Source organism: Accipiter gentilis, chromosome 28 (assembly GCF_929443795.1).
Source record: "Accipiter gentilis chromosome 28, bAccGen1.1, whole genome shotgun sequence".
Classification (NCBI taxonomy): domain Eukaryota; kingdom Metazoa; phylum Chordata; class Aves; order Accipitriformes; family Accipitridae; genus Astur; species Astur gentilis.
In genome coordinates, this window is record NC_064907.1 from 10,095,352 (window position 1) to 10,120,006 (window position 24,655).

A 24,655-nucleotide genomic window follows, 5' to 3' on the forward strand; every position below is an offset into this window, starting at 1 on the left:
TAGTACTGGCTGAATACTAGGGGGGAAAAAAAAAGTCTACAAAGGTGAAATTGTTTGCTTTTCTAACTACTACTAATAATAGGAAGTCCTGCATTTCAACCTACAGAATACCCAAGACACCTATGTCATCCTAATTCTGTGCATAAAAGGTAAGGGAGGCAGAGAATTGCAATGTAGGACTCAGTATAGCACATGATTTTTCCACTGACTATCATTCTGCTTTCAACTCCAGAGGATTTTCCTCCTAACAAATTAAATCCCCTCCTGAAATTAGTCCTAAAGCTACTCAACCCAGGACACCTGTCTTTATAAGAAATATCCAACTGTTAACAGGTATTAGGAATGAGTAATGAGAAGGCTGATACTCTCTTAGAAAGGAGTGTACCTTTTGCCTCACTGTTGGTTCTCATCCAGACCCTGTTCATGTTGCTCACTTGCAGAGGGGAATCTCTACGCCTCCTCAACAATCCCACTGGTATTCCACGTGGGTAAAAAGTGTTACCTCATTAAAAACTCTCAAGAGATGGATGGTTTCTCTGTGTGCTATGGGATCTTAACCCCAAGGCTGATTATTCATGGAAAGAATTTTGCACTGTCAGAAACCCCCCCAAAACCACACACCCCCCAAAAAACACAAAACAAAACGGGGGAAAAAAACAACTTCCCCCCCAGATGCCCAACTTTGAATATTTCCAGATAATGTCTGTAAAAGAGCAAGACCTAGGCTGGAATGCCCTGTACACACTGTAGATATTGCTATGTTCTCCATGACAATGATTTCAATCTGGAGCCTGTAAATTCATGAGGAGTGGTTCTGCAGAACTGAATTTTGCTGGTGGCATCCAGCCTCTCCTGGCAATGTTTTTCTGCCTTTCATTTCTTTTTCATTCATTCATTCATTCAGGCTTGGTTATTTCTCTCTTTCTATTCCTGGTTGAAGAATGAAGCTGTTTCCTTCCACTACTTCATCTGTCTTCTCACTCACCAGTACACTTCTTCCAGAAGAGGTTTCTGATAAGAAATCAAATTAGATTCCATCCATAGAAGACCACCACAAACTTCAGAGTGAGTCTGGGACACTGACTGTAACTCTATTTATAGACATTGAAGTCAGACTGAACACAAGGTCAGTTTCTCTTTCAGGCTGCAATGGACCTCTCAAATCTGCTGAACTTAATGAAGTTGCAGCAACAGTAGGAAAAGAAGGATGTTGTCCATCAGTCATACTCCTGGTAGCTTCTTTCAAAAAACTTGCCATACATGTGGCTTCCAAATGCATGTTTTTATTTGCAAGGACAACAGAAGTTGTATTACCAGCCAAAGGAGGTAATGCAGATAACTCCTTATAGACCACACTGAAAATGTAATCTGATATGTACTGCTGAAGACTGGAAAGACACAGCTTCTCTCCTAAAGAACGTTTTCTAAAGTCCTCACTCATGCACAGCATTCAGTGTCATCAAGATTTGCATTCACAAAGAGTGCAATATCAAGGTAAATAAACATTCTGAGTCTTCCTGTTTATTCTATACCAGTGTAAAAAAAGCATCAACATGGTCAGAAATTGCACTGACACCTACATTAAAACCTTTCTGCATTAACGACATGGCGGTATCAGAACCATACAGCAAGCTAGAATGATCATTCATCTATAATAATACCAGTAAGGCAAGGAGTATGTTTCTAGTTCTTGCCTTACATGTTTTAGTGCGACAGTGTCAGACATGTCTGAATGACTGGAGAAGACACATATGAAATATGTGGAGCCAGTCTAGTGCTTTACAATACGATACAACTGTCCTGAAGAAGGGATCACACCTGTTTCACAACCTTCAGACCTTTAGCCTGAAGGCTTAAGACTTCCTTGAAAAACTAACAAACCACATTTCACGTCAAAGTTTAAAAAAAGCACACTCCTATAATTAAGTATTTATAGCAAAAGTTACAAATAAGAAAGAGCACCATTTAACACACAGCTCACTAAGTAGTGTTGGTAGTTCAAACACATTGCAAACAATACAACATGTTTGCATTTTGAGTTGCGTTGTTGTGCTTGGTTCCTAAACTAAGAGACACTGCATTTTCCTATGTTCCTTTTAATTATATTGAGATACAGGCTAGTGAAAACTAAAAGGTTTGTGAAGTTTGTCGAACTTTTTTTGGAAACTCAAGAAATAAATTTATCATGGAGAGAAGCGAAATCAGGTTTTAAGTCTTCCACTATGAGCTAGTATGATTTTTACTTTCACTCCAGTCTGCAGGGTAGGGACCGAAAGACAGCTAATCACCACCTAGTCTGACAATACAATAGAACCAACCACTTCTATCAGTTGTTACAAATATCACTGCTGTCCTCTTTTTACCAGGGGGAAAACCCGAGGTCTGAGGTGAGCTGACCTTGCCTAAAGTTACAGAGCAGGGCAAAGGAGAGAATCCCACCCCCTCTGGCCAGACTTTTTGATTTCCAATACTTTCTTATTTCCACATAGTACTGAAGAAACAAGGGGTGACTTTCATAGATTTTTCAAATGCTGTTTAAGCGCACATGGCCATTAGAAGTGTACTGGGTCAAGGAACAGATTTCAGAAGTTTGCAATCTCATGGTTCCCATCTATACATTCAAAAGGGACTGCTGTCGTTTTAAGACCAGCTGAAAACTAAGCACCACAGAGCCACTCGCTCACCCATCACTGGGATCTGAGTAGCCACAGCACCTGTGGCTGTAGTTCTCTAATTAGTTCCTACTGAAGACAGCATGCCCATCCAAAATTTCTTTTGTTAGTCTTTCTTTAAAGTTGCTGCCTGAAATTTCCAGCCATATGATCCTGTTTAAGTTCTTAGCAATACTGTCTAAAGCAGCAAATAGTCAAATTGCCATATTTTCTTGATTTCCTGATTTGACAGAGGCTAAATGTTACACAAACTAAAGCATTTACATTGTTGTTCACATTCAGAGAGACAGAGCTAAGCTACAACTCAGCTTCTTTTCCTATAGTGTACTTCATATTTATTCTGACACTTGCAACCACCAAGGAGCCTGGATTACAGCAGACCATAATACTCTATGAACCATGGTTATAATTAGGCATCACATCCATTGTAATCCTATGGACGTCATCATGTGTTACCAGCATCTGTTGACAGATCTCATACCAGGCATATCACTGAAATGGCAAGTCTGGAGAGGGCAGCCCACAATAGAAACAATGGCATTTATTTTTGGTTTGTTCCAAGACTGTCTAATAGAAAATACATGCTGCCAACTGCCAAGGCTGCGCTGAGATCACTTTTCAATATTATATTACCAGTTAGAACAAAGATCTGTGCCCATGTATCTGCAATCTTCTCCTAATAAATAAGGAAATAAAGCAAGCACTTTCTGCAATTGTCGTAGCACCAATTAGAGAAAGATAGAAGCCTTGAAATTTTATAAAGTTTATCAGGCCCTTTATCATAAGGGTACTTATTTTTCATGTAATAATAAATTCAGACTCCTTCCCAAGACAAGGAAAGAAGATCCCCTCTCCTGAATTTTATTTAAATGTGGTATCACTTTAACATTAAAACTGAGCCCGGGGAACTGGCAACATAAAGTAACAAAGCCACAATCTCTCTACTCTATGGAAGTAAAGCAGCGTCTGTTTTAATTTATCACTGTGGAAACCTGACTTTCTGCTGAAGCGCTGTCTGTTTGGAGGAATGGAAACAAGCAATTTGCTGTGGGTCTTACACTAACTACTCCCTGCTCTTCTGTAAAAGTCAAGAGACTTAACTGTAAACATAAGAAAGCCTACAGAATCCAGTTTCTCTTTTTTTTTTGTCATTTATCTGCATTGTAGGAAAACTGCCTTAGAGTCCTGACTATCTAGGAACCTGTCCATTATTTCTCTATTTTGAAAGCAGCATTCTCTGAAATGCTGGACAATTGAATCCTAATCAGATGGAACCACAATCTGTTACAGCTGAGCAGTTTCAAATCACTGAAGAACTTAAGCACTACAATAGTTTCCCTTCTCATTATAAAACATAGAAGAATAGTTCACCATCTAAAGAGTGTCAAATTAAAACGAATGTCAGTGTTGATAAGTACAGCTTAATAATTGGTTAGGAGTTGCAGCAGCTGGTAGATCAAGAAAAGTGAACTTCAACTTAGTCCAGGACTTCTCCCACTATACTCGTACAGCAGGATCTGAACAGGTGTGAATGTAGGAAAATGAATAAAACCAGCTAAAACTCACAGAAGGAGGAAAGCTACAAATAAAAAACTGAGAGAAAACTATTGGCTCTACAATTCTAACAGAAAAGCAAACCCATTGGCCCCAATGATTCTAACGGCTCTTACTTTTACAGTACAGCTTTTATAGAAGCTGCGACTGTAAGAGTGGGCCAGTCTGTCATCAGAGATAAATTGGCAACTTCTACTTAAATTTTTGAAGCACGCTGCTCACCTATAGCACAAAGTATTTTCAACCTTATTGTCCAGAGCGCCATTTCTCTCTCTCCCCTGCCTTTTTTTTTTTCATTCCTGTAACCAGCAGATAACCTTTTAATCCCAGATCTGTTAGCTGTGACTTTAACATCAGCTTTTTACATTAGGAAGTAACAAATCCTTTACAATATTTCATCTTTCTCTTTCCCATATGCTGCTTAAAACTCAGTGTTCTGAAATTAGATATTGCAAATATTACTGTAGTACCAAACCATTGACATGACTGCTGATGGGATTATAATCTCTGCCTATGTTCAGAAAAAGAGCATGGGCAGTACTTGCTGGCATAACAGTTTTCTTACGCCTAAAAGGCAAGAAGCATTTCTCTACAATGGTATACTCCAAGAAGTTTACAAACCCCGTTCTTCCCAGACGGTGAATTGGCATGTGGGAACCTAATCATGAAATACAGTTTTCTAAAACTAGCCTGGATATATTTCTAGGCAATATTTTCCTTGTCAGATGATTCAGTGAGAATTAAAAGTAAATTTTAATAAGAGCCAACTCACAAGATCACAATTTCAAAAGAGATTTCTCAGTCTGCTCTCAGAGATATTGCAAACATTTTTCTGCACTCCAATTTTGAACCTTCTCAGTCATCTCCCTGTTTATAATTGCATTTTACTGTTTTCGAAAAGCAATCAGGCACATGCATCAATTCAGAGTCTGCTTTCTGACAGGAAGACCCAGGAAGTGAAGTAAAAAGTTACTGAAATACTAATAGGTAAATCTAGAGGTATTGACAGAGTATTTCCAGTGCAATATAAAAAAGAAACTCCTGACTCTCGTGAGTTATTTTCATCTTGCATAGGTTTCACTTAAGAATCCAAAAAGTGAACGCTTTATCCTCAAGAGATGGCACGGCTAATATATATATATATATGATATATGTGCTTTATACGATGTAAAGTAGATCCTCTTACAAAATCAGAGCCCCTCACTGCACAGCCCTGGCAATGCCAGATGCAGCGTGGCAGTAAGAGAGGACATCATTCCACACAGAAGCACACAGACGGACACACATTACTCTATTTCCAGACCTTCCTCTGCTGTTTCTCCCATGCCGGGTCCAGGAGCAGGTCCCTGTCCCATTCTTCTTCCTGGGTCATGTACTCATCTTCTTCATAGTTGTAGGTGTACTGCATGTTTGTGTCTATCTGATTCATGGTGTTCATGCTACCCGGGGATCAGCTTCGGCTGCTGTGGCTCCTACTACCTTTAAACGGATATCTATTTTTAAGCTTAGTTTACTTGGTGACGGGTTGTAGGTAGCAGCGTCTTTTTCTTTCTTTTTTTTTTTTTTTTTTCTTTTTCCAAGGTGTCAGGGAGCGACCGCGTTGCCGAGAGCAGAGGCTGAAGCTGCCGGGTAGGTGCTGACCTGTGGTGACCTTCCTTCCCTCTCTCTCCTGCCCTCCTTCCCCTTCTCTCTCTCTCTCTGCTGCTGCTGCTGCTGCTGCTGCTGCAGGTCCCTGCGGCTGACCCTCCGGAGAAGCCCGCCGCGGCTCATCGCTGCGGCTTATTATCCCCGCCGGGCTGTCACGTGGCGGCGGCGGCGGCGGCTCAGCCCCGCGCCCTCGGGCGGGCGGGCGGGGCCGCTCCCGCACGGGGGCAGCGGTTCTGCCGGCAACGGGGCAAGGCCGGGCGGGGGGAGCTCACCGCCCGCGAGAGGTCTGGCCAAAAACAACACCGCTGCTCCCCCGGGTGCCTGTCCCGACTGCCAACTAGATAAAATACCGCGCCTTTCCCCCCCCCCCCCCCCCCCCCACACACACGCTTCTCAAGACCCATCGGCGATTTGCTAGTGCGGTTTGACATTGCCTAGCATTAGTCCGAAGCCTGTGCGGACCCTCGAGTCGCTTCACGCTTTCCAGATTAAGGATCGCAAGAGCCAGCGCTGACCCAAGAGATTAAACGACTTCCTGTGGGGCTCAGGTCTGGAGTTAAACCAGAAAGTACAGAAGCACAACTTAGAAGAGCCACGTGTATCTTTTTCATCCAGGAAACACCCTCAGTACGTCCCAAAAGCAGGCACCAAGAAGCACATACAAAGGTCTGTGGAACCACTGTGACAGGGAACCATTTACCCGTGCTTTCCACAGGGTAAAATCTGAAAAGAGAGCACTGAGATCGAGCATCCTGGCAAGCGCGTCCCCCATCTCCCGTGTCACATCATGTCAGTTGCTCTGGCGACAATATTTCTTCTGGGAATTGGCAAGTTTACTATGTTCTTCATGCAGCCTGTCATTAATGCCCGCACCTCTCACCAGCCAAGGTCATCCTCTCTGGCGGTGTCCACACTGGGTACAATTCGAACCTTACTTAGAAAATGCTCACCAAAGCTGCGCTTTTGGAAGCCGTAAAAGCCAAACTTGGATATAAGGGAGACCTACGCTCACTAAAGGCAGCCATAGGTCTCTAAGCCAATGTGAATGAATAACCAGAACAAGTAACAGCTAGACAGCCTATGTCCTCCACTTTGTATCGCTAACTAAAGCTCTGCTTTCTGCCAAGTCGCCTTCTACGCCATACGTCTATGCAATTTAGAAGAACATGCATACATGCACAGCTAACACCTACCCATCAGCTCAAAAAAACTTCATAAACGCAGCACTACGGTTCCAAATTGGAATTCAGAAGAGGATTGCAACGTTTCATGCAGACAAAGCAAGCTGAACTTCCAAAGACTGTTGTATATGCTGTAAGACAAAAGGTCTAAAAATCAAATTCCAAATCTAAGCAGCAAAGTCAGAACCACATGCTTTTCACCTGCTCAGTGCAAATATTCTCAAGGTTGCTACGCTTCCATCTATATAATGAAGCAAATGTTGATGAACGCTATGCCTACACTTTTTTTGTTCAAGTGCAGATGAGCATTCTCTTAGGAAACTCTCAAACAATATCAAATAGCAACTACAAAACAAAATATTTCATGTATGTACACATTATGTGTATGCTGGTGTGATTTCTGTGGTTTAATTTATAGCTGGGTAGTCATCTCTGGTTTGTATACATGTCCAATTTCAATCACTTGTATGACTATTTAGCCTCTGAAATCAGTAAAACCGTTTCTTCTTATTCACCATACACAGCACAGGAGAAGTTTCTAGAGGAAAAGCAGAAAGAAGTTAGAGAAGTCCCAGAAGTATACATGTAAAGCTGTAACGCTCTGAACCAGAGCTGTCTCCGGTGCAAAGAGCTCTCCTGCACTGACAAGACCTGTGAACTTTTGTGCACCACCTGATTTGAGGTGAGGCATTGCAACCAGCTTCGTGCCTTTTCTCAGCACTGAGCTGTCTGGGGATCTACGTGGATCAAGTCAGATGCAACTGCACCACTCCCCGCTGTGCAGTATAGGTGAGCCTTAAGGGTACCGATGGCTTCATACAGGGAGGTATTAGTTAAAAGCCACATTTTATTTGTTGGCCCCCATCCTGTAACACGGGCCAAAGTGCCTGTGTCATGAAATAAAAACTGAGGCATTAGGATGACAAAAAGTATCCGATCACACTGCGGATTAGGATCAGAGTCATGCAGTCATGCCTAGATTTCTGAAAATCAAAGGGAAATCTACCCAGATTTTCTAGAATTCTGAAAGAAGGTTATTAAGTTTTTTCATAAAATAACTGGATTTGCTCAAAACATAGCTAGACTCTGCTGCAAAGCTACTTTTTATTTTTTCATGTTTACTTGGTACATAGGTAAACTTAGTACTTTCATAACAAAACAAATAAAACAAAAATTCCATCATTGTTCCAAGGAACCAACAGCTAGAACCACAGTATCTCTCAGCTAGTCTGAGAGATCAAAAACATTCAAGTTAATTCCAAATAGGAATAAACCCACATTTTTCTATAAAGGGCAAGTATTTCAGAATCCACTTTGGGTAGGTTATATTAGTTCATTTTGGATGAAAAAAATATTTCAGAATGAAAAATCTGATTTTTTAATTCTGAAAATGTCAAAATAGGGGGCTTCAACTTCATCAGTGTGCACTTTGAGAGAGCTGGGCTTTTTACCAATGAAACAGGAAGCTAAATGGAACATCCCTATTTTAAAATAACTGCCTATCTTGATGGAATCTGACCTGTTTTAGGTTCTCTAAATAAGTGCTTACTGCCCCTTAATCAGACAGCATGAGTAGGCAGGGGAGATATTTATAGATGGAGCTTTAGGAGGAGTATCTGGTATTTTGTTTACTACTTTAATTTAATTTTATAAACGAACTGTGCAGATGGTAATGAGAAGCATATGAATGGAGGTCTGTAGTGGAAAGAGAGCCAAAATGGAACTCTGACGCTAAACTTGAAGTGGAAAGGGAGCTGCCTCTTCCAGCTCACCTAGAGAAAAAGAAAGCTGTGCCCAGCAGAGTAGTGTGAATAAAGCTGTGTGCTTTAATCAGCTTATTCCCACATCAGAGGTAGGTTAGGACTACCCCCACTAAAGCTGGCAGAGTTGCACAGCTACAAACTATGTGTGCCTAAGGAGAAAGAAAATAAAATCTAAACAGAAATAAGCAAGCTGAGCAGGAAAGAAAGGACAACAGTCCCAAGCAGAGAAAAAGGAAGAAACAGAGTGAACCATATAGAAACAGAATTTTAAGCTGACATGGCAAGATACCCAAGAGCCAGCAGGTATACTTCAGGTAGAAATGACACAGATGGCTTACAATGTGGTAAGACAAAAACTCATTCATGACTGATACTCATGATTGCCAAACAGATTGATACTCATGAGTGCCAAACAGATTAGAAGAAATAAGGTGGCACAGGGAGATCAGAAATGGAGATGGCAGAGCTGATTTGTCAACTATTTTTATCTTCTATTTGGCAAAATGTGTGCAGTTGTAGTTCATGCTAACATAAATGCTAGTAAGGGCCTACCCAGGAGAATGCCTTTACCTCAGGAGAACACTGTGGAAACAAGATACCACTTCCCATGCATGAGGAGCACCAAAGAAGGCCAGAACTTTCCTAACAGGAGCAGCAGATCTGTGGGTGAACTCACTCAGAATTTCTCATCACAGTTCCAACTTACGAAGGATCTTTTAATCTAATACCACCCAAGCAAAAGCCTCCTGGCACCCTTTGCATTAAGCTCCTTGAGAATCAAAGAGCTTTTCTAACTAAAGGAAGCACAGTTTTCACCTCCTGTGTCAACCTTTATCATTTTTTTAATGAAATGGAAATTGCTTCACACAGTTTATATTTAACATCCCTTCGCTCCCCAAAAGCCGTCATATCATTCCCTCAAGAACTCACTCCTCCATATTTTCACCGTTCATCAGACTTTCAATCCCTTCAACCTGCTGCTTATTCTTCCCTTTCACAAAACCTTAGAATGAGAATAAAACCCCAACTTTTTAATAAAACTTCAAAAATGTGGAACACTGCAACAATGTTTCCCCAGACCATTCTTCTATTTGAACTTAGTGAGATTTAGAATAAGAAATTAGCCAGACTTCTCTACTTAAATAATCTCCTATGAAACAATCAACTGATGTGAAAATGATTACCATTAGTTTTCAGCTGTAACACTTCTGTGTAGGAACACAATAGCTGACATCTCCCAACACTGTCTCAGAAAGGCCACAGGAAGATAAAGAACCTTATGAGAGCTCAATAAGTCAGTCTTTAAGCAATCATCTTTCCATAGGCATAGCCTGTTTCTTTGTGAAAAAGAAACAGTAGGATGGTTTCACAAGAAGTCAATGAAAGATCAAAGAAAATAAATTCAAAGTGATTGTTCCCTTGTGTAAACTGTTAACATAATCTTAAAAGGGGGATAAAAAGACCTTTTATTTTCAAAGCGTGTCATAACTCTTGCTTAAAATGTACTTTTGCTTGTAGCAAATATCCACTATTTTAAAGCTTAACCAACAAAATTTTGAATTATTTAAAGAAGACATTGATAATATAGATTGGGCCAAAATCTTGGATTCTGTTAAAAATTATGCAGAAATTTCCCAAACAAAGCGAAGCAGAAAGATAGCGTGTGTTATAAAATGTATTTATTTTTTATTAAAGTTTGGGAAAAATTACCTTTTTTTTTTTTTTTTTCCAATACAATAAACACAACCAACCTTCTCCAATGTAAGAAATACACTATTTTCTAAGTTCAGGAAAAAGGCAAGGAATTAAATTCAATATGTAAAGATAATAATGAACAGACATTACAGTTGCTTCATATTCCCAAAATGAACACATACAGAAGGGAGGCAGAAAGAGAGCAGAGAAGAGAAGCATACATCTGGGAACCAAAATTCTGATTTTGTCTGAGCTAAGGAAAAGCACCATGGGCATTGAGCATATTAGCCCTCCCACATCAAGCACCAAGAGGCACAAACTTTGACTCTGAAAAATCCCCATGCTACTCATGCATGGTGATATTAATTATACAGAAGCTAAGTATACATTTATAATTTATTTTTTTAAAGTATACCATTTCAAATGACAGGTTTGGAAATAAAAATGGAGAAAGAGCTGAAAAAGTGCATTGCTGGCTTCATAGTAACAACTGACATTGTCAGAAGATCCCAAAATGTATCATCAGCTATATATAGAGACGACTTACTCTGTCCCTGAAATTCAGCCATGGATGAAGTGTAGCAAGAAACATTTATAGGACAGACAAATACTACTAAAGCATAGCTTGGGCTTCAGGAGTATGGAGAAAATGCTGACTGCACTGAGATCACTGGCTTTTGCCAACCCTTTGTGAGGAAGGAAAATCACGGGGCTGAGACACGGGGTGATCCATACCAGCTTAAGATGCCCTATGTGACCTTGAGCAAGTCAGTTCAGATAAAATTTTCCCCAAAAGCTAAAAGTTGGTCTATTAGTCTACTCTCACTGAGAGAAACAAGCTTTTGGTGTTGCACTCTCCTGTTTTTAAAATTGTGTCAGCAGTGTTTCCTTTGATCCTTAATGTCCACCTAGAACACAAATCCTCTGGAGCAGAGGCTTTTTCTGTCTAAAAGCCCTGAGAAGCCTACTTAACATACGCCCTTCACCTCCATGTTTGTCTCTCAGGTCTGTATGTAGCCTACACCCAAAAATGCCTAGCATTATTCTAGCACATCAGGCTTGCTCAGGCATTCAGGGTCCCTCATAATCTGGAGGGGATATCCCTACTGTTTTTAGGGCCACACTTGCAGCCTTGTAGCCTGCACCGCCAATGGTCCTGGTTCTCAGAGAGGCTTCAAGGCAGGTATCAGTAGGAAACATTGAACATCTGGTCTCTGCCACAGTATCACTAGGCAGTACCGTGATACATAATAGCAATCACAAACTGCAATGTGAGAGCTGAAAGATGTAGGGTAGCAGAGGGCAAACCCTCCAGGGATGGCTGCTGCCAGGCAGCACTGCCCAAGATCACAGCTTTCATGAATGAGAAGAGCCCTCAGACCTCACATTCTGACATATTTCTACTGAATATTTCAGAAGAAACCATGAAACCCGAACTCCTTTATCCCTTGAGCCTCTTGAGGGTGCCTTTTGTGTTTAATGGTTCTTGTCGGGGTAGATGCAACTCATAAAGACAGATTAGATCAGGACCTAAATAATATCAGAAGCTTTGATAGGTGCTTCGCACAGGTTAGAAATGTAACATCAAAGGAAAAACTGGGAAATGTATATCGTAATTTATATACAACACTGCAGTCAGTCTGTTAGCACACTGAAATTGTAGAGCAATACAGAGGCAGTTACAACGTAATACACAGAGTAACAGGTGGGGAAACTACAAATAGTGCTGGCATAAGATCGGAAAAAATGGTGAGACAGATTCAGGATTTTAAAAATGGTTCAGTCATGAGAATGCAAGGGGCAGGACTAGGGATATAGCATGGCCTATTACAAACCTTCTGAAGAAACCTGCACATCGTCACATGTTCTCAGAATCCTGGCCGTCTTCCTGTTTAATGTTGGCTTAGCCTTATCCCGCAAAAATACTAAGCAAGGAAGAAACTGTGCAACTAGGGCAATGTGAAAGCCTGCAACTGACTATACAATTTGTACTTCATGAATACAACCAGTTAGAAGAATCTCTTAGTGAGTCAGGCTGTGACCCATAACTGATTTACCTGAGACTACTTGTCTAAAAAAGCACAACATTATTCAGCAATAGTTTTGGTCACACTGAGAAAAGAGAACAGAGATGTGCGTGTGAGATAAGGAATGCATAGCTTTTATTTATCTAGAAACATACACCATCAACTAAGTCAGAGTTTCCAGACAATAATTATCTAAGGGGCACAGATGAGACCTGGCAGGTTTTAAATCACTGAGGTATGAGGTAGAGATTACAGGCACAGGATATGGGCACTAGATACCAGACACTGCTGTGTTCTAAACTCAGCATTTGTACAGATTGACTGAATGACCTTAGACAAGTTGCAGTCTCAATCCCCTCATTTCTCTTTCCATATACACCAATGTAATTTCACTAACATCAATGAAATTACACACTCAAGAAGGCTACCTGCTTGAATAAATTGCCAATCTGTAAAAATTAATACTAGCTACTTATTATTCATTCCACAGGAGCGATACAAAGATTAGTAAAAGGGGCAAGTTCATCCCTGTATAAGGCAGCATTAGGTGCAACCTGAATTACTGCCAAACGGGGATAACATGTTCTTTTTGCAACATGTATAGTGCAAGTTTTCCTTTTCCAGACCTGTTGTCCTTACATCCTGTCCAACAAAGCTTTACTCTGACACTCAGCTGTACTAAGAATCAGCACTGAGAAAATGAGCGATGTTCCTGCCATGCCCGACATGAAAGCAACAAGGCCTGGACTTTCCAATTCCTGTTCTGAAGACAGTTGTTCCCTGTCCAACTATGATCTCTCTCACTAACTTTGGCTGTATTCTCATCTCAGGAGCAATGGGTATCAATTTTGCATGACATACTTTCCAGTACGACTGGTTGCTCTTGAGATCTACCGGCAATAACCTACCATGGTGAAGGCTCTTGTATACTCTCAATCTCTCTGAATGTGGACAAGTCCTTTGTTTCTTAATTGGTTCACCTTTCTCCCTGCATAAGTCCAGTTTAGCATAAGCAAAGGAGGAGAGGAGAGTATTTTCATGTTTCTTCACTTTGAAACCAGTTTGTCTACAGGATAAATGCAGTCAAGTTGTGGTAATGTACAGTCTAGATCTCTGTTGTGTCCCATAGTTAAATCTGGAATAGCTGTTATCTTCCAGAATTTCATAACTGAACCAAATTCAAGAGGGTGTTCGTTTGGGTTTTTTTTCCAAGCCAGATGCTGTTCCAGGTATTTCTCCAGTTCATATGGACAATAGTTACTGGAGGTAGAGTCAGCAACTAGGACAAAGTAAGCCAACTCTTATAGGTTGTAAGGCTCCACAGGTATTCAGCAGAAAGTTTATTTTGCTGTTCAAACAGATGGATTCAAATATATCTTGGACTTCTCTGTGGGAGACTATTCAGTTATGAATGTGCTGCTAGAACACCAAGACACTTTTCCCTTTGTTGCCCGTGGCTCAGCAACCCCCCTTACACCTCCTTCATCAGTAACCCTGGTACAGATGATCTACGGAAAATGAGGCTAGCTGGGGCCTAAAATTGTACGGCCTCATTTTTTACTGTTGAAGTACCAGTGGTGGAAGTCAGGAGGGTCATAGACTGTACTTTCAATTGCAGAAGAGAATGTTTAAAACAATGCATGATGGAAATATCAGGCAAATATAGGATTCTGCTGGGCCTAAATTTTCAAACCACCAGGCCTACTCAGTGGGCAAGAAGACAGTATGTAATTGTACTCTGTAAAGCACTTTAGGGAATAGATAAATTCCATAGTACCAGCATTCATTATCCTAAAACTATCCACTGGATGGGGAAATGGAACTATGGACAGTTTGGAGCATGTGCCTCAGTTTTCTTTCTGTAGACCAGGAATAATACTAATGCTGTGAAGTATAAGGAAGTATGTGAATATCAAATACCCAACAGATTTGGAATATTTGAAGACAAGTACAAATAGTGTAATGACCAGAGCTGAAAATAATAAATTATGTATTTGGGAACATGCTTCAACTGAGTGCAACAGACCTGCATTGAATAAAAAAGAGAAATCATAATGTTGTAGAGAACTGCTTATACAATACACTGAACAAAGCAGGATTTCTGGAGAAAAAGTAGTTTGTGACTATGCAATTAAAGTCTGCACTGCGATACATACAAAGCAGCTCAAATAAGACTGCTTGGAAAACTTAACTCTGGCACGGTCCACCATTAATTGACCTGTGAACTCGATGTCCTTTTAAGATATCAGCTCTGCAACTAATGATAAATACATTATGAATTAAGTAATTATAAATGAGTTCTGAATTGGAAGGCAGTTCATGCAAAATGTTAAGGAAAGCACTAATGGCTTCCAGTGCAGCCTAACAGTTACATAACCACTACAGCTTCTGCTCGAAAAAGAACATCATGTTTTGCATCTTAGATCTGTCTGTTGCAGGTTCACACAAAAGTGTCTTCAAATGTGTTACAGTGACACAGACAGACTGGGCACATTGGAAAGATTAAATGAGTCATAAATTGTTTAAAATGTTTTGTTCCCCTCTACAGACTAAAACAAGTCACATACATGACCATACTGTTAAGTATCAGCAGGTATTGCAAACCAAAGGGATCCTACCACAAGTAAAGCGAGAAAGATTTTGACGTGTAACCTTTCCTGTGCAGTATTTGAGAGCATCACAGCAGGAACTGCTTTGTCTCTGGCCACCAGGCTTATTTAAAGGACGTGTATCACCATCAGTGGCAGAATCACCTGATTCTTAGCACCACACACTCCCCTTCACCACACGTTCAAGACTGCCTTCCTACCCACTACACTAACTGCCTGTCAAGCCTTCTGCAGAAATCACACCCTCCTCTCAGTGTGTCCAGGGAATTGCCTCTGATGTCACTGGGCCTCTAAGTCTCTCTCCAGTGATTTCTCTGCAGGGAAGTCTCTTAAGTCACTGGCATACACAATACATGCAGAATGACAGGGAGTAAGAAATGCATTGGAGAAAACATTGACATATACTTTTGTCAGTAAGAGTTATTAGCTGCTATCAAGAACATTTCCAGTTGTCAAGACTGTCTTATGAAAGGCAGCAGAGTCTTTACATCATCTCGAGAGAGCAGGGCCACTATTTTAACTCTGAAAACATGGCACCTCTAGTAAATCAGCAAAGCTGGAGATCTAGGCTTATCAGTAAAACTCAGCTGCATGCCCTCACCATCTAAATCAAACACACTATTTCTTCTAATAACAGGTTTTTTCCCCAAGAATTCCCAAGATACATAACAGCACGAACAGTTTCCAATGCACAATGAAAGCAAATCCAAAAGCCTAATACTTTTTAACTATTATAGTATTAATATCTCTCATATATATATGCATATATACATACATTAAGACACGTTCAGTTGTTCCCAGTGTTCACAGTGCCACTGTGCTAGGCATTACATGAATGCATAACTCATTCCTACACAAAAATACATAAAATCAATAAACTTCAGAAAGTGGATAAATAAAAATATGTCACTGAATATAACTGATCAGCAAAACTGGCAGATATATTTTCTCCCCTCTGCTACTGAATGTGGATCATACTGTTTTCAGGCATTATCATACAAAGTTATGAGCTCATTCTAGTTCAAACCAGGTATTCACCAGGTATGGAAAAGGCCGATGGACTGGCAGTGACTGGGGCAAATGAAAAAAATGAAAGCAGCACTGCCTTCAATGGCCAGCCTGGCAAACGGCTGAAATTTGTATTTAGTGCATCTGGATAGGAATGACGCTATTTCTCCTTCAGGGAAAGAGCTGCGATTCATCTTGGCATTTAAAAAAAAAACACACCCAAACAGCAAATGGCTGGCTGACAATCAAATAGATTTTTGAACAGCTGCAGGTCAGGAATGGGTAGTTGCACCATATGAGATCTACTGCTACTCCAACGCCTGTCAGTTGCTTGAATAACAGGCAATTGAGGGAGGCGATAGCAAGACAGTATACTGCAGTAAGAAAAGCATGCTGTGTTAACCATGTTCCATATTGATCACTTTTTCCTTCTCCCCATCCTTCAGTTTATTGCCTCTTTTACTGCTTACAGCACTGCTATGAAAGATGAGACATGTCTAGTACACAACACTCTCCTTATTGCTTATTACATCCAAGTCCCTAATGGCGACATTGCTACACTCCGAATACCAAGTTCTCCCAATGCATTAAACAATGTGACTCATGACTACCACACAGTAGATCTATGACACCTACTCTCTCAGTAGATTGTCTGGCACAGCTACCTTTTCATAATAATAAACAGCTAACATATACACACAGTATCATATTTCCCAGCCTAATAAATATTAAATCATGACAAAGGACTATCACAGTGACAGCAATCATGAGAGACAGTTTCCTAATTTTCACTGTAACAATTGTGCAGTTGTTAAAATCCAACTTTCTAGTTGACTTTTTACACAATGAACAAAATCACAATTCATCAAGTAGCTCAGCACTGAAAGGACTGCTTTTTTCTTACATTTTTCACCATCTCCATTTGTCTTCCTAACTCTCCCTGATGCTTTTGGGACAAACTAGACCTACCTTGAGAGGATACAAATGGAGTTACAGAGATGACTATTGCCTACCCTTTTCAAGCCGATGCTTTCTCTTCATGTGCCTAGCTGAAACTAGTTTGTTTATTCAGGGTTTATTTCTTCTTATCTAGAATATATATTAAAAAGCTTCCTTTACAACACTTTTGATTCAAAAGTCCTCAGTTTATATGACCACATCAGAAAGCCTTTAATACAGTAAAACCCCCAAAATAGCTTCCTGCCACCCCATCCAGAGGGTTTCTATTTATTATTAGATCTGGAATGCAGCTACACATGAGAATTTATGGCTGGGGGAAGCTGCAATAGATTTTCCAAGAAAAGCCAAGGAAACATGATACTGCCTGCCACAGTGGTCAGTAAGTTGATGATGTGCTTGATACACTGCCTAGCAAGGAAGGTTCTTCTAGCCCTTCAGTTCAACTGAAGAATTATTCCCTCTTCAGTCTTGTTCCAGCAATGAGAACTGCAATTCTCTCTAACATCAACCACCACCGAATTATGCTTGATTGTTTCTGCCTTCAGTTACATCAGCCGTGCACTCATGTAACTCCACTGACCTCATCAGAACTACTCCTGAGTTTCACTAATGTAAGCATAAAAAGATCAAGCCCTTAGGGGAGGAAGGGTAGATAGGGAAAACAAATCTTAACTCTCTGTGACATGATACAATGGCTCCAAGCTCTTTGCTTCTAACAAAAGCCTAGCCAAGGGAATAATGGCCTCAAGGCCTTATCAATGTATACACTGCAGAAGAGTACTGTCTCATTATTGCACAACGTCCACAGGTGAACAGTGACTGCTGCATTGTCACAGAGAGCAGAAAAAATTGAAAACAGAGAAAAATACATTACTGCAGCCTTAAAGTACACAACAAACACTGTTCTTCCTGATAATTACAGTAACTTTATAAATTCAGAGACCACAGATGTATTCTTATAAACTTCCAATAGGGAGCAGATACATACATTAAGAACAAAGGACACAGATTAGCTCAGAGTAGCAGATTTAACTGCGCAGCCTCTGAAACTACAAAACTTTGGCATGCCTCCTACAACCAGTAGCAAAACAAAATATATCCCTTCAAAATAAGAATACCTTGGCTTACAAGATGTTCAAGCCACTGCTCCAGAACACCTTGGCTTACAAGGTGTTTAAGCCACTGCTCCAGAACACAGATCATTTTACAGGCTATAATGTGGGTATGCATATACCCACATTAAACACACACATCTGTTAACACCTACTTTTACTTAAAAAGTTAGAGAACTTGATACACTCTAAGGAAGTTATAGTCTCTTTTGCATATCCTAGAAAGGTTTGAATATTACTTCATTATGCTGCAATCAGATCGTATTTTAGATGTCAGACACTGTCACATTCCCTATTAGAAATGGCATGGAGAAATGTCAGGGAACATACAAAGACTATTAGCAAGTGATGGTGAAGCACACAGAAGGTGCCTCTCTTTCACCTCCTTCAGAACTGTTTTAGCAATCCAAAATCATGGTGGCTCACTAGATTATGGGAGGTGGTACAAGCCAGAAAAAGAAGCATCATCTTAGCAAATGAATTAACAAGCTTTTGAGAGTACTTAATACAAACACTCTCTAACTTTCTATGTAAACAGTAAATTGTACAGGTAGTACTCAATTCCTTACCTTCATCTTCATATATTACAATTGAATGCTACCAAACGCTCCTTTTTTGTTTCAGAAGTGATTCTCTTTTCCTCTTTAAATGAAATTCCTCCCCATCTGTTGCCTACACATGAAACCAAACCAGAATATGCATTCCAGGAACGCACCTAATGGGAATTTGGTCTCCAGGGCAGAACAAGATCCAGTCTGCATAAAACCTCTGAAATGCACACAGCGTGACGAGGGTTCCTCAGCACCACTTCATTTTACAAATTTCCTCCTACTGGGTTGCATTACTTACCAAGGTAGATATAGCTGTATATATCACAGCTGGTGACGTGAGCTGGAAGGAAAGGAATATAAAGAGTAGATCTGTATTTATACAAAGACATCAGTTGTATTTGCTCCAGCAGTAGCACAAATTTACCCAGACATAAAGAACATGAAAAGTTTAATAGCGTTTGCATTTCTCAATCAAATCTTTTCAAATACACCAATGCTTACAAGTGAATAGGCTTTCAGAAAACACTTGAAACAGAGCACTTTTTTCCATATATAGATAATAAATAATAATAATAAATAACAAATAAAAATTAGCATATGAAAATTTATATTCTAAGACTTTAAGATTTTTTAACACAGAGCCTAATCTGTCAAATGCAGTTTTAACAGCAGCCATCAGCAGAGGTGATCTCAGCTGTAGTACAGCTATGAGAATTCCACCCATACAGACTAGCTATGTGATGATGTAGGCATTGAGAAACTAAAGCGACTGGTTGAAACAGGCTTGGATTTCAGTTCAGGAAAGCTTCTCTTTGTAGTCCAGTATGGAGCAAATCTCTGTGATATTCAGCCTTACCTCTAGGGAATCACAAAGCCAACTCAGCATATTTCCTAATAGACCTTCTGTTTTTATATTTTTCCCAGGAAACGCTTTTTTAGAATTAAATCGAGAATATTTTTCCCTCTGCAGAAGGTCTCTGTTCCTCAGGAGGGAATCCCAGCTTTACTCTGAAACCAAACAAGGATGGAACAAAAAGCACAAAGGTATAAAACCTCTGTCTTGCGGCTCTCCATGGGAAAGAATAGAGTGGGATAGGAGTACTAGAAAACCTGAACACATTTCAGCATTTACAACTTCTAGTTTATCTTTCTAGCTAGAGTATTCAAATAATGAACCACATTTCTAAAAAATGACTAGTTTTATTTTTCAGAAACAGGTTTCTGTCCTTTCCAAAGTCTACAGATTTTAATGGTATGTATTTTTAGACATGCAAACATGCATATCTATGCAGGTTTAAACTATGCTAAAAATAAAGTCACATGAAGGCTTCATAAAAGGAAAAGATGCACAGAAGCCAGAGGGAATGTGAAAAAGTATAATAAATTGGTTTGCACCACCCCTAGCCTGCTCGTTTGCTAGATGATCAGAATCTCAGTATTAGAACAACCAGAAAAATAATAGCAAACCCATTAAATCAGTAATATCCTCCAAACACCTTAACACTGCTGTAACTGCAGTGGTAGCAACCCTTAACAGCTCAGCAATTGCCATCATTACAACCAGATAATACCACGTCAGAAGTAACTCAATATATAGTTAATGCATTCTCTTTGACAAGTCACCAGCAAATATAATCAGGCACAAAGTCAGACATCCAGCTTCATTTTCTCTCTCTGCTCCCACTCCTACAAAGGTTTAACTTAATACAAGCAAAGAGTCTTGTTGAAATCAGTGCATATTCCTTACGGATAAAATTAAGCAATCAAACAATTCTCTGCAACCCTAAGCTTTTGCCAGCTTTTTGTATTTCTACTTTATGCTAAATGATTGTCAAATAAGGCAGCTTTACTATGTGAACAAATTTGTTATTTCTGCCATACCCATACAGCTTCTCAACAATATATGGAAATAATTTTATGGATCTGGTGCTGGAATTGTTATATTTGGCATTATCTTGCCCATCCGCTGACATCAACTGAAATCATATTTCTTTCTTTCTTCCCCCCCGCTGGCCTCTCCTGGTTTCTCACAAGCTATGTCCCCTTTCTGGCTTTTGTGCACCGACTTCCAGGTGCAGAACCCTGCAGCCTTCAATGCAAACTGGTGGGAGACATCATGGTTTTTAATACTGGGAATTTCTTTTTAATCTGAGAATAACCAAACCTTGGATGAGAGGGTCAGTGAAGCTGTGGAATTTCCATCCTTGGAGAGACTCCAAACACAACTGGACAAAACTCTGGGCAACTTGCTCTAAGCTGGCCCTGCTCTGGGGCTAGATCAGACGTCTTTTAGAGGACTCTTCCAACCTACATAGTTCTGTGGTTCTGCAACTGGGATCTAGCTCATACACACCACAGTAGCTTTCAAGTCATGGCAGTCCTGCACTTGCCCTAGCACCACTCGCTCCAGATGTGGAAAAATCCCAAGGTGGAACAACATCAGGTGTGCGCGCCCTTACTGTTAAGACACGCTGACCGTGTTCAGTGGATGCCCCACCCGCAGCCCGGGCTGTTGCCTCGCTGAGCTCAACACAAAGCCAGCAGCACGCCTCGCCACAGACACCTCACTGAGGCTTCTCCCGCCGGCGCCGCCGGCCTTCACACCTCAACTGCTCGCTTCCACCGGTTGCTTCCCCGACACCGACAGGCTGGCCCCCGCCCGACACCGGCACCGAGCCTCCACACGAACGCTGAGCTCCGAGGCACCCGCCCGGACGCCCGAAACCGGCCACAACGGCCGACAACGGCCCGCCTCCCTCACGGAGTCCCGCCTGCAGGCGGCGCCTCCTCAGGGAGGGCTCCCGCCTCACCGCCCTGAGGAGAAGGGGCGGGAACTTCCCGTTCCGCTGGGGACGCTGCTTCCGGGTTAGCGGCGCGCGCAGCCCACGTGGGGCCCGGCGGGGAGCGGCGCGGAGCCAGGTCGGTGTCCGGAACCGGGACCGGGATCGGGATCGGGACGGGGATCGGGATGGGGGCCCGTGCCACCGCCTGCCGCTGTCCCTCTTCTTCCCCGGCTCGGCTGGGTCCGGCCCATCCCCGCCTGTGTGCCCCCCCCGAGGGGCAGCTGGCAGCGGGGCCCGCACCGGGAGCGGGGCGGAGAGAGGGACGGCGTGTCTCCGTGCGACTGCCTTATCCGCGGGCCTGCTTTGCTTTCCTTCCCTTAGGCTTCTTTGGAGGCTCCTTTCCTGGAAGCACGAAGCTATGACGTCGCTGGCGGAGCAGCTGAAGCGGCTGGCGCTTCCCCAGAGCGATCCCAGCCTCCTCAACCGCAGCGAGGTCGCCTCGCTGCTCTTCAGCGGCAAGGAGGCTGCCGGCATCGACAGGGACACGTTTTTTGCAATCGGTGAGTTTGGCCGTTCAGACGCCAGCGGTTTTAAAAGTCGTCTGTCCAAAAAACTGCTGGAGAAAGATCGGCGGGAAAGGCAAACCCGTGTGCAAAAAAAGGCCGAAAAGGTGGTTAAAGAAATTGCAGGCTGGCCAGCATCACCCCAGTCCATGGGAAAAATCGGGGAGCAGGCCCTCCTGGAGCCCGTTTCTGGGCACGTGAAGGGTGAGGTGATTGGGAAGAGTCGGGGGCCCCAAGGTGGTCAAGGGCTGGAGAGTTTGCCCCGTAAGAGGGGGTTGGTGAGAGGAATGTCTCTGGTCTCCTTCAGTCCGGAGCAGAGAAGGCTTTGAGGGGTCTAACAGCAGCCTGCCAATACCTCTGAGGAGGTTTCGAGAAGATGGGTCAGGCTGTCGAGAGGCATGCGTGGCTGGAGGACGGCAGACAGTGGACATGGGTTGACACAATAGAGGTTCAAACTGGATATAAGGAAAAGCTTTTTCACCGTGAGGGCAGTCAAGCAGTTGAACAGGTTGTCCAGGGAGGTTGTGCTCTCCGTCCTTTTGAAAACCCCAGTTGGATAATGCCCTGAGCAACCTGGTCTGATTTCAGGGCTAACCCTGCTTTGAGCAGACCCTTGGACTAAAGGGTCTCCCAACGTCCCTTCCAGGCCTGAGCACTGTGATTTCATGAAAATGTGCTGACACCCCGTTCTTTGGTAACATTATGGCCACAAACAATGTAAAGTGGCAGCAACCATTGCTGTGTTTGCACACTTCATAGCCTTTGTGCTTATCTCTGTCCATTTTTGATAGAGAACTTTACCCAGGAATGTGATACTTCTTGAATAAGAAAGCTGTTTTCTAAAAACAGAAAAATTGATATCGTATATTGGTTTTAAGTAACAAGATTGTGGATATATATGTCTTTGATGCAACACAGAGTATTTTTTTAGTTTCTTAAATAGTTACTATAGAAGTGCTCCATGCAATCATTTATTTCTCCCATATTTCAGCCAGCTGCCTGGTTTCTTTACTTCAGCTGAGTTTGTCTGCTTTGTGCTTAGCCATTAATATTTACAAGCTTGTATAAAAGGAAGAAATCATTCCAATGGTTTTTCAGTGGTGTACATGGAATATTGTATTTTAATTTATTCAAAGAGGTACCTTTGCTTGCTTCATCCGTGTAAAATCATAGAATAATTTTGGCTGGAAGGGACCTCTGAAGGTCATTTGGTACTAACCCAACTGAGCAGAGGGCTAGTTAGCGCAGGTTGTTCAGGTCCTTGTTTGGCTGAGTTTGAGAATGGAGGTTTTATGGTCTCTGATCCAATATTGGGCCTCTGATCCAGTGTTTGACCACCCCAGTGTTAAAAAAAAAATCAATCCATATGTTGACTTGGAATTTCCTGTGTTCCAGCTTGCATCTGTTGCCTCCCATCCTTCTATTGTGCATCTCGGAGAAGAGTCTGGAGTCTGGCTCCATCTTCTTTGTAACCTACACTATGTCCCATTAAGTACTTGCAGACAGCAGGAAGATTTCCTTTTGACTCTCTCTTTTCCAGATGGAACAAACCCAGTTCCTCCTTTTCCTTGTATGTTATTTTCCAGTCACCTGAATGTCCTGGTATTCCTCTGCTGGACTCACACCCAGATGGCAATGTTTTTCTTCTACTGATGAGCCCAGAATTGTACACAATACTCCAGATGCAATTTCACAAACGGAGGGGACAGCTCACCTCCCCTCAGCCTGCTGGCTACGCTCTCGCTAATACAGCCCAGGATGCTGCTGGCCTTCATTGCTGCAAGAGCACACTGCTGATCCTTGTTAATGTTCTTTTTCTTCATCACTGAAGAAATAACTTAAGTGTAGCAAAAGTTTTGGACTTAGACCTGTTTACTATTTGGTTTGGTTTGCTTAATGAGGATGACATATACCAGTACAGCAAAGAACTTGGATATGCCAGTGAGGAGGTAGATGAGTAGGACTGCTGAATAAAACTGCTGCGTTTAAAGCATTCTTCCATTTTTTTCCACAGGATGCACTGGCTTAGAAGAGCTGATGGGGATTGATCCTTCATTTGAAGTCTTCCAGTCCAGTTTGTTTAGTTCCACATCCAAAGGCCTGGAACGCAGTGTTCAGTCTAAAGCAGTAAATCAGCAGCTGAATAAGAATATTTCATTGTTCCTGATTCACCTGTCCCCTTACTTTATGCTTAAGCCAGCCCAGAAGTGCCTTGAATGGCTGATTCACAGGTAATCCACTGAATATCCTACATGTCAATAGATAAGGCTACTAGAAACGCCAGAATTTTTTTTCCCAATGAAAGAAATTTTGAATAATTTTACTTTAGTTTTCTGAAAATACAGGTTAAAATGTTAAAAACATCCATTTGGGCTTAGTCTTTATGGGGCCAGATGTTCCTTTTTGCCAATTAGATTTTTGTCTTTTGATAAATTTCTGTGAAAAATTTGATCTGTCATGATATTCTGTATAAAAGCAATTATTTCCTTGCCTGGCTTTCACCAAGTTTGCCCAGCTCTAGCCATCTTGC

The 24,655-nt window shown here is 41.6% G+C and overlaps 2 protein-coding genes across 11 annotated transcripts in view; one reads left to right on the top strand and one right to left on the bottom strand.

The window, feature by feature from the left end:
• ACTN2 (actinin alpha 2) overlaps nucleotides 1–5,807 on the bottom strand; it is a 396,531-nt gene extending 390,724 nt beyond the window's left edge. For 6 of the 8 annotated variants that reach the window (XM_049830599.1, XM_049830597.1, XM_049830596.1 and 3 more), the window contains exon 1: nucleotides 5,530–5,807. In XM_049830599.1, coding sequence (XP_049686556.1) covers nucleotides 5,530–5,664 — 135 coding nt within the window. In that variant the 5' untranslated portion in view covers nucleotides 5,665–5,807. The remainder of the gene's footprint in view (nucleotides 1–5,529) is intronic. The other 2 variants (XR_007509820.1, XM_049830594.1) reach the window with 1 other exon arrangement.
• A 15,836-nt stretch (nucleotides 5,808–21,643) lies between these two features.
• The window catches only part of HEATR1 (HEAT repeat containing 1), a 39,221-nt gene continuing 36,209 nt past the window's right edge, over nucleotides 21,644–24,655 (top strand). For all 3 annotated transcript variants that reach the window (XM_049830697.1, XM_049830698.1, XM_049830699.1), the window contains exons 1-3: nucleotides 21,644–21,698; nucleotides 21,944–22,122; nucleotides 24,140–24,356. In XM_049830697.1, coding sequence (XP_049686654.1) covers nucleotides 21,981–22,122; nucleotides 24,140–24,356 — 359 coding nt within the window. In that variant the 5' untranslated portion in view covers nucleotides 21,644–21,698; nucleotides 21,944–21,980. The remainder of the gene's footprint in view (nucleotides 21,699–21,943; nucleotides 22,123–24,139; nucleotides 24,357–24,655) is intronic.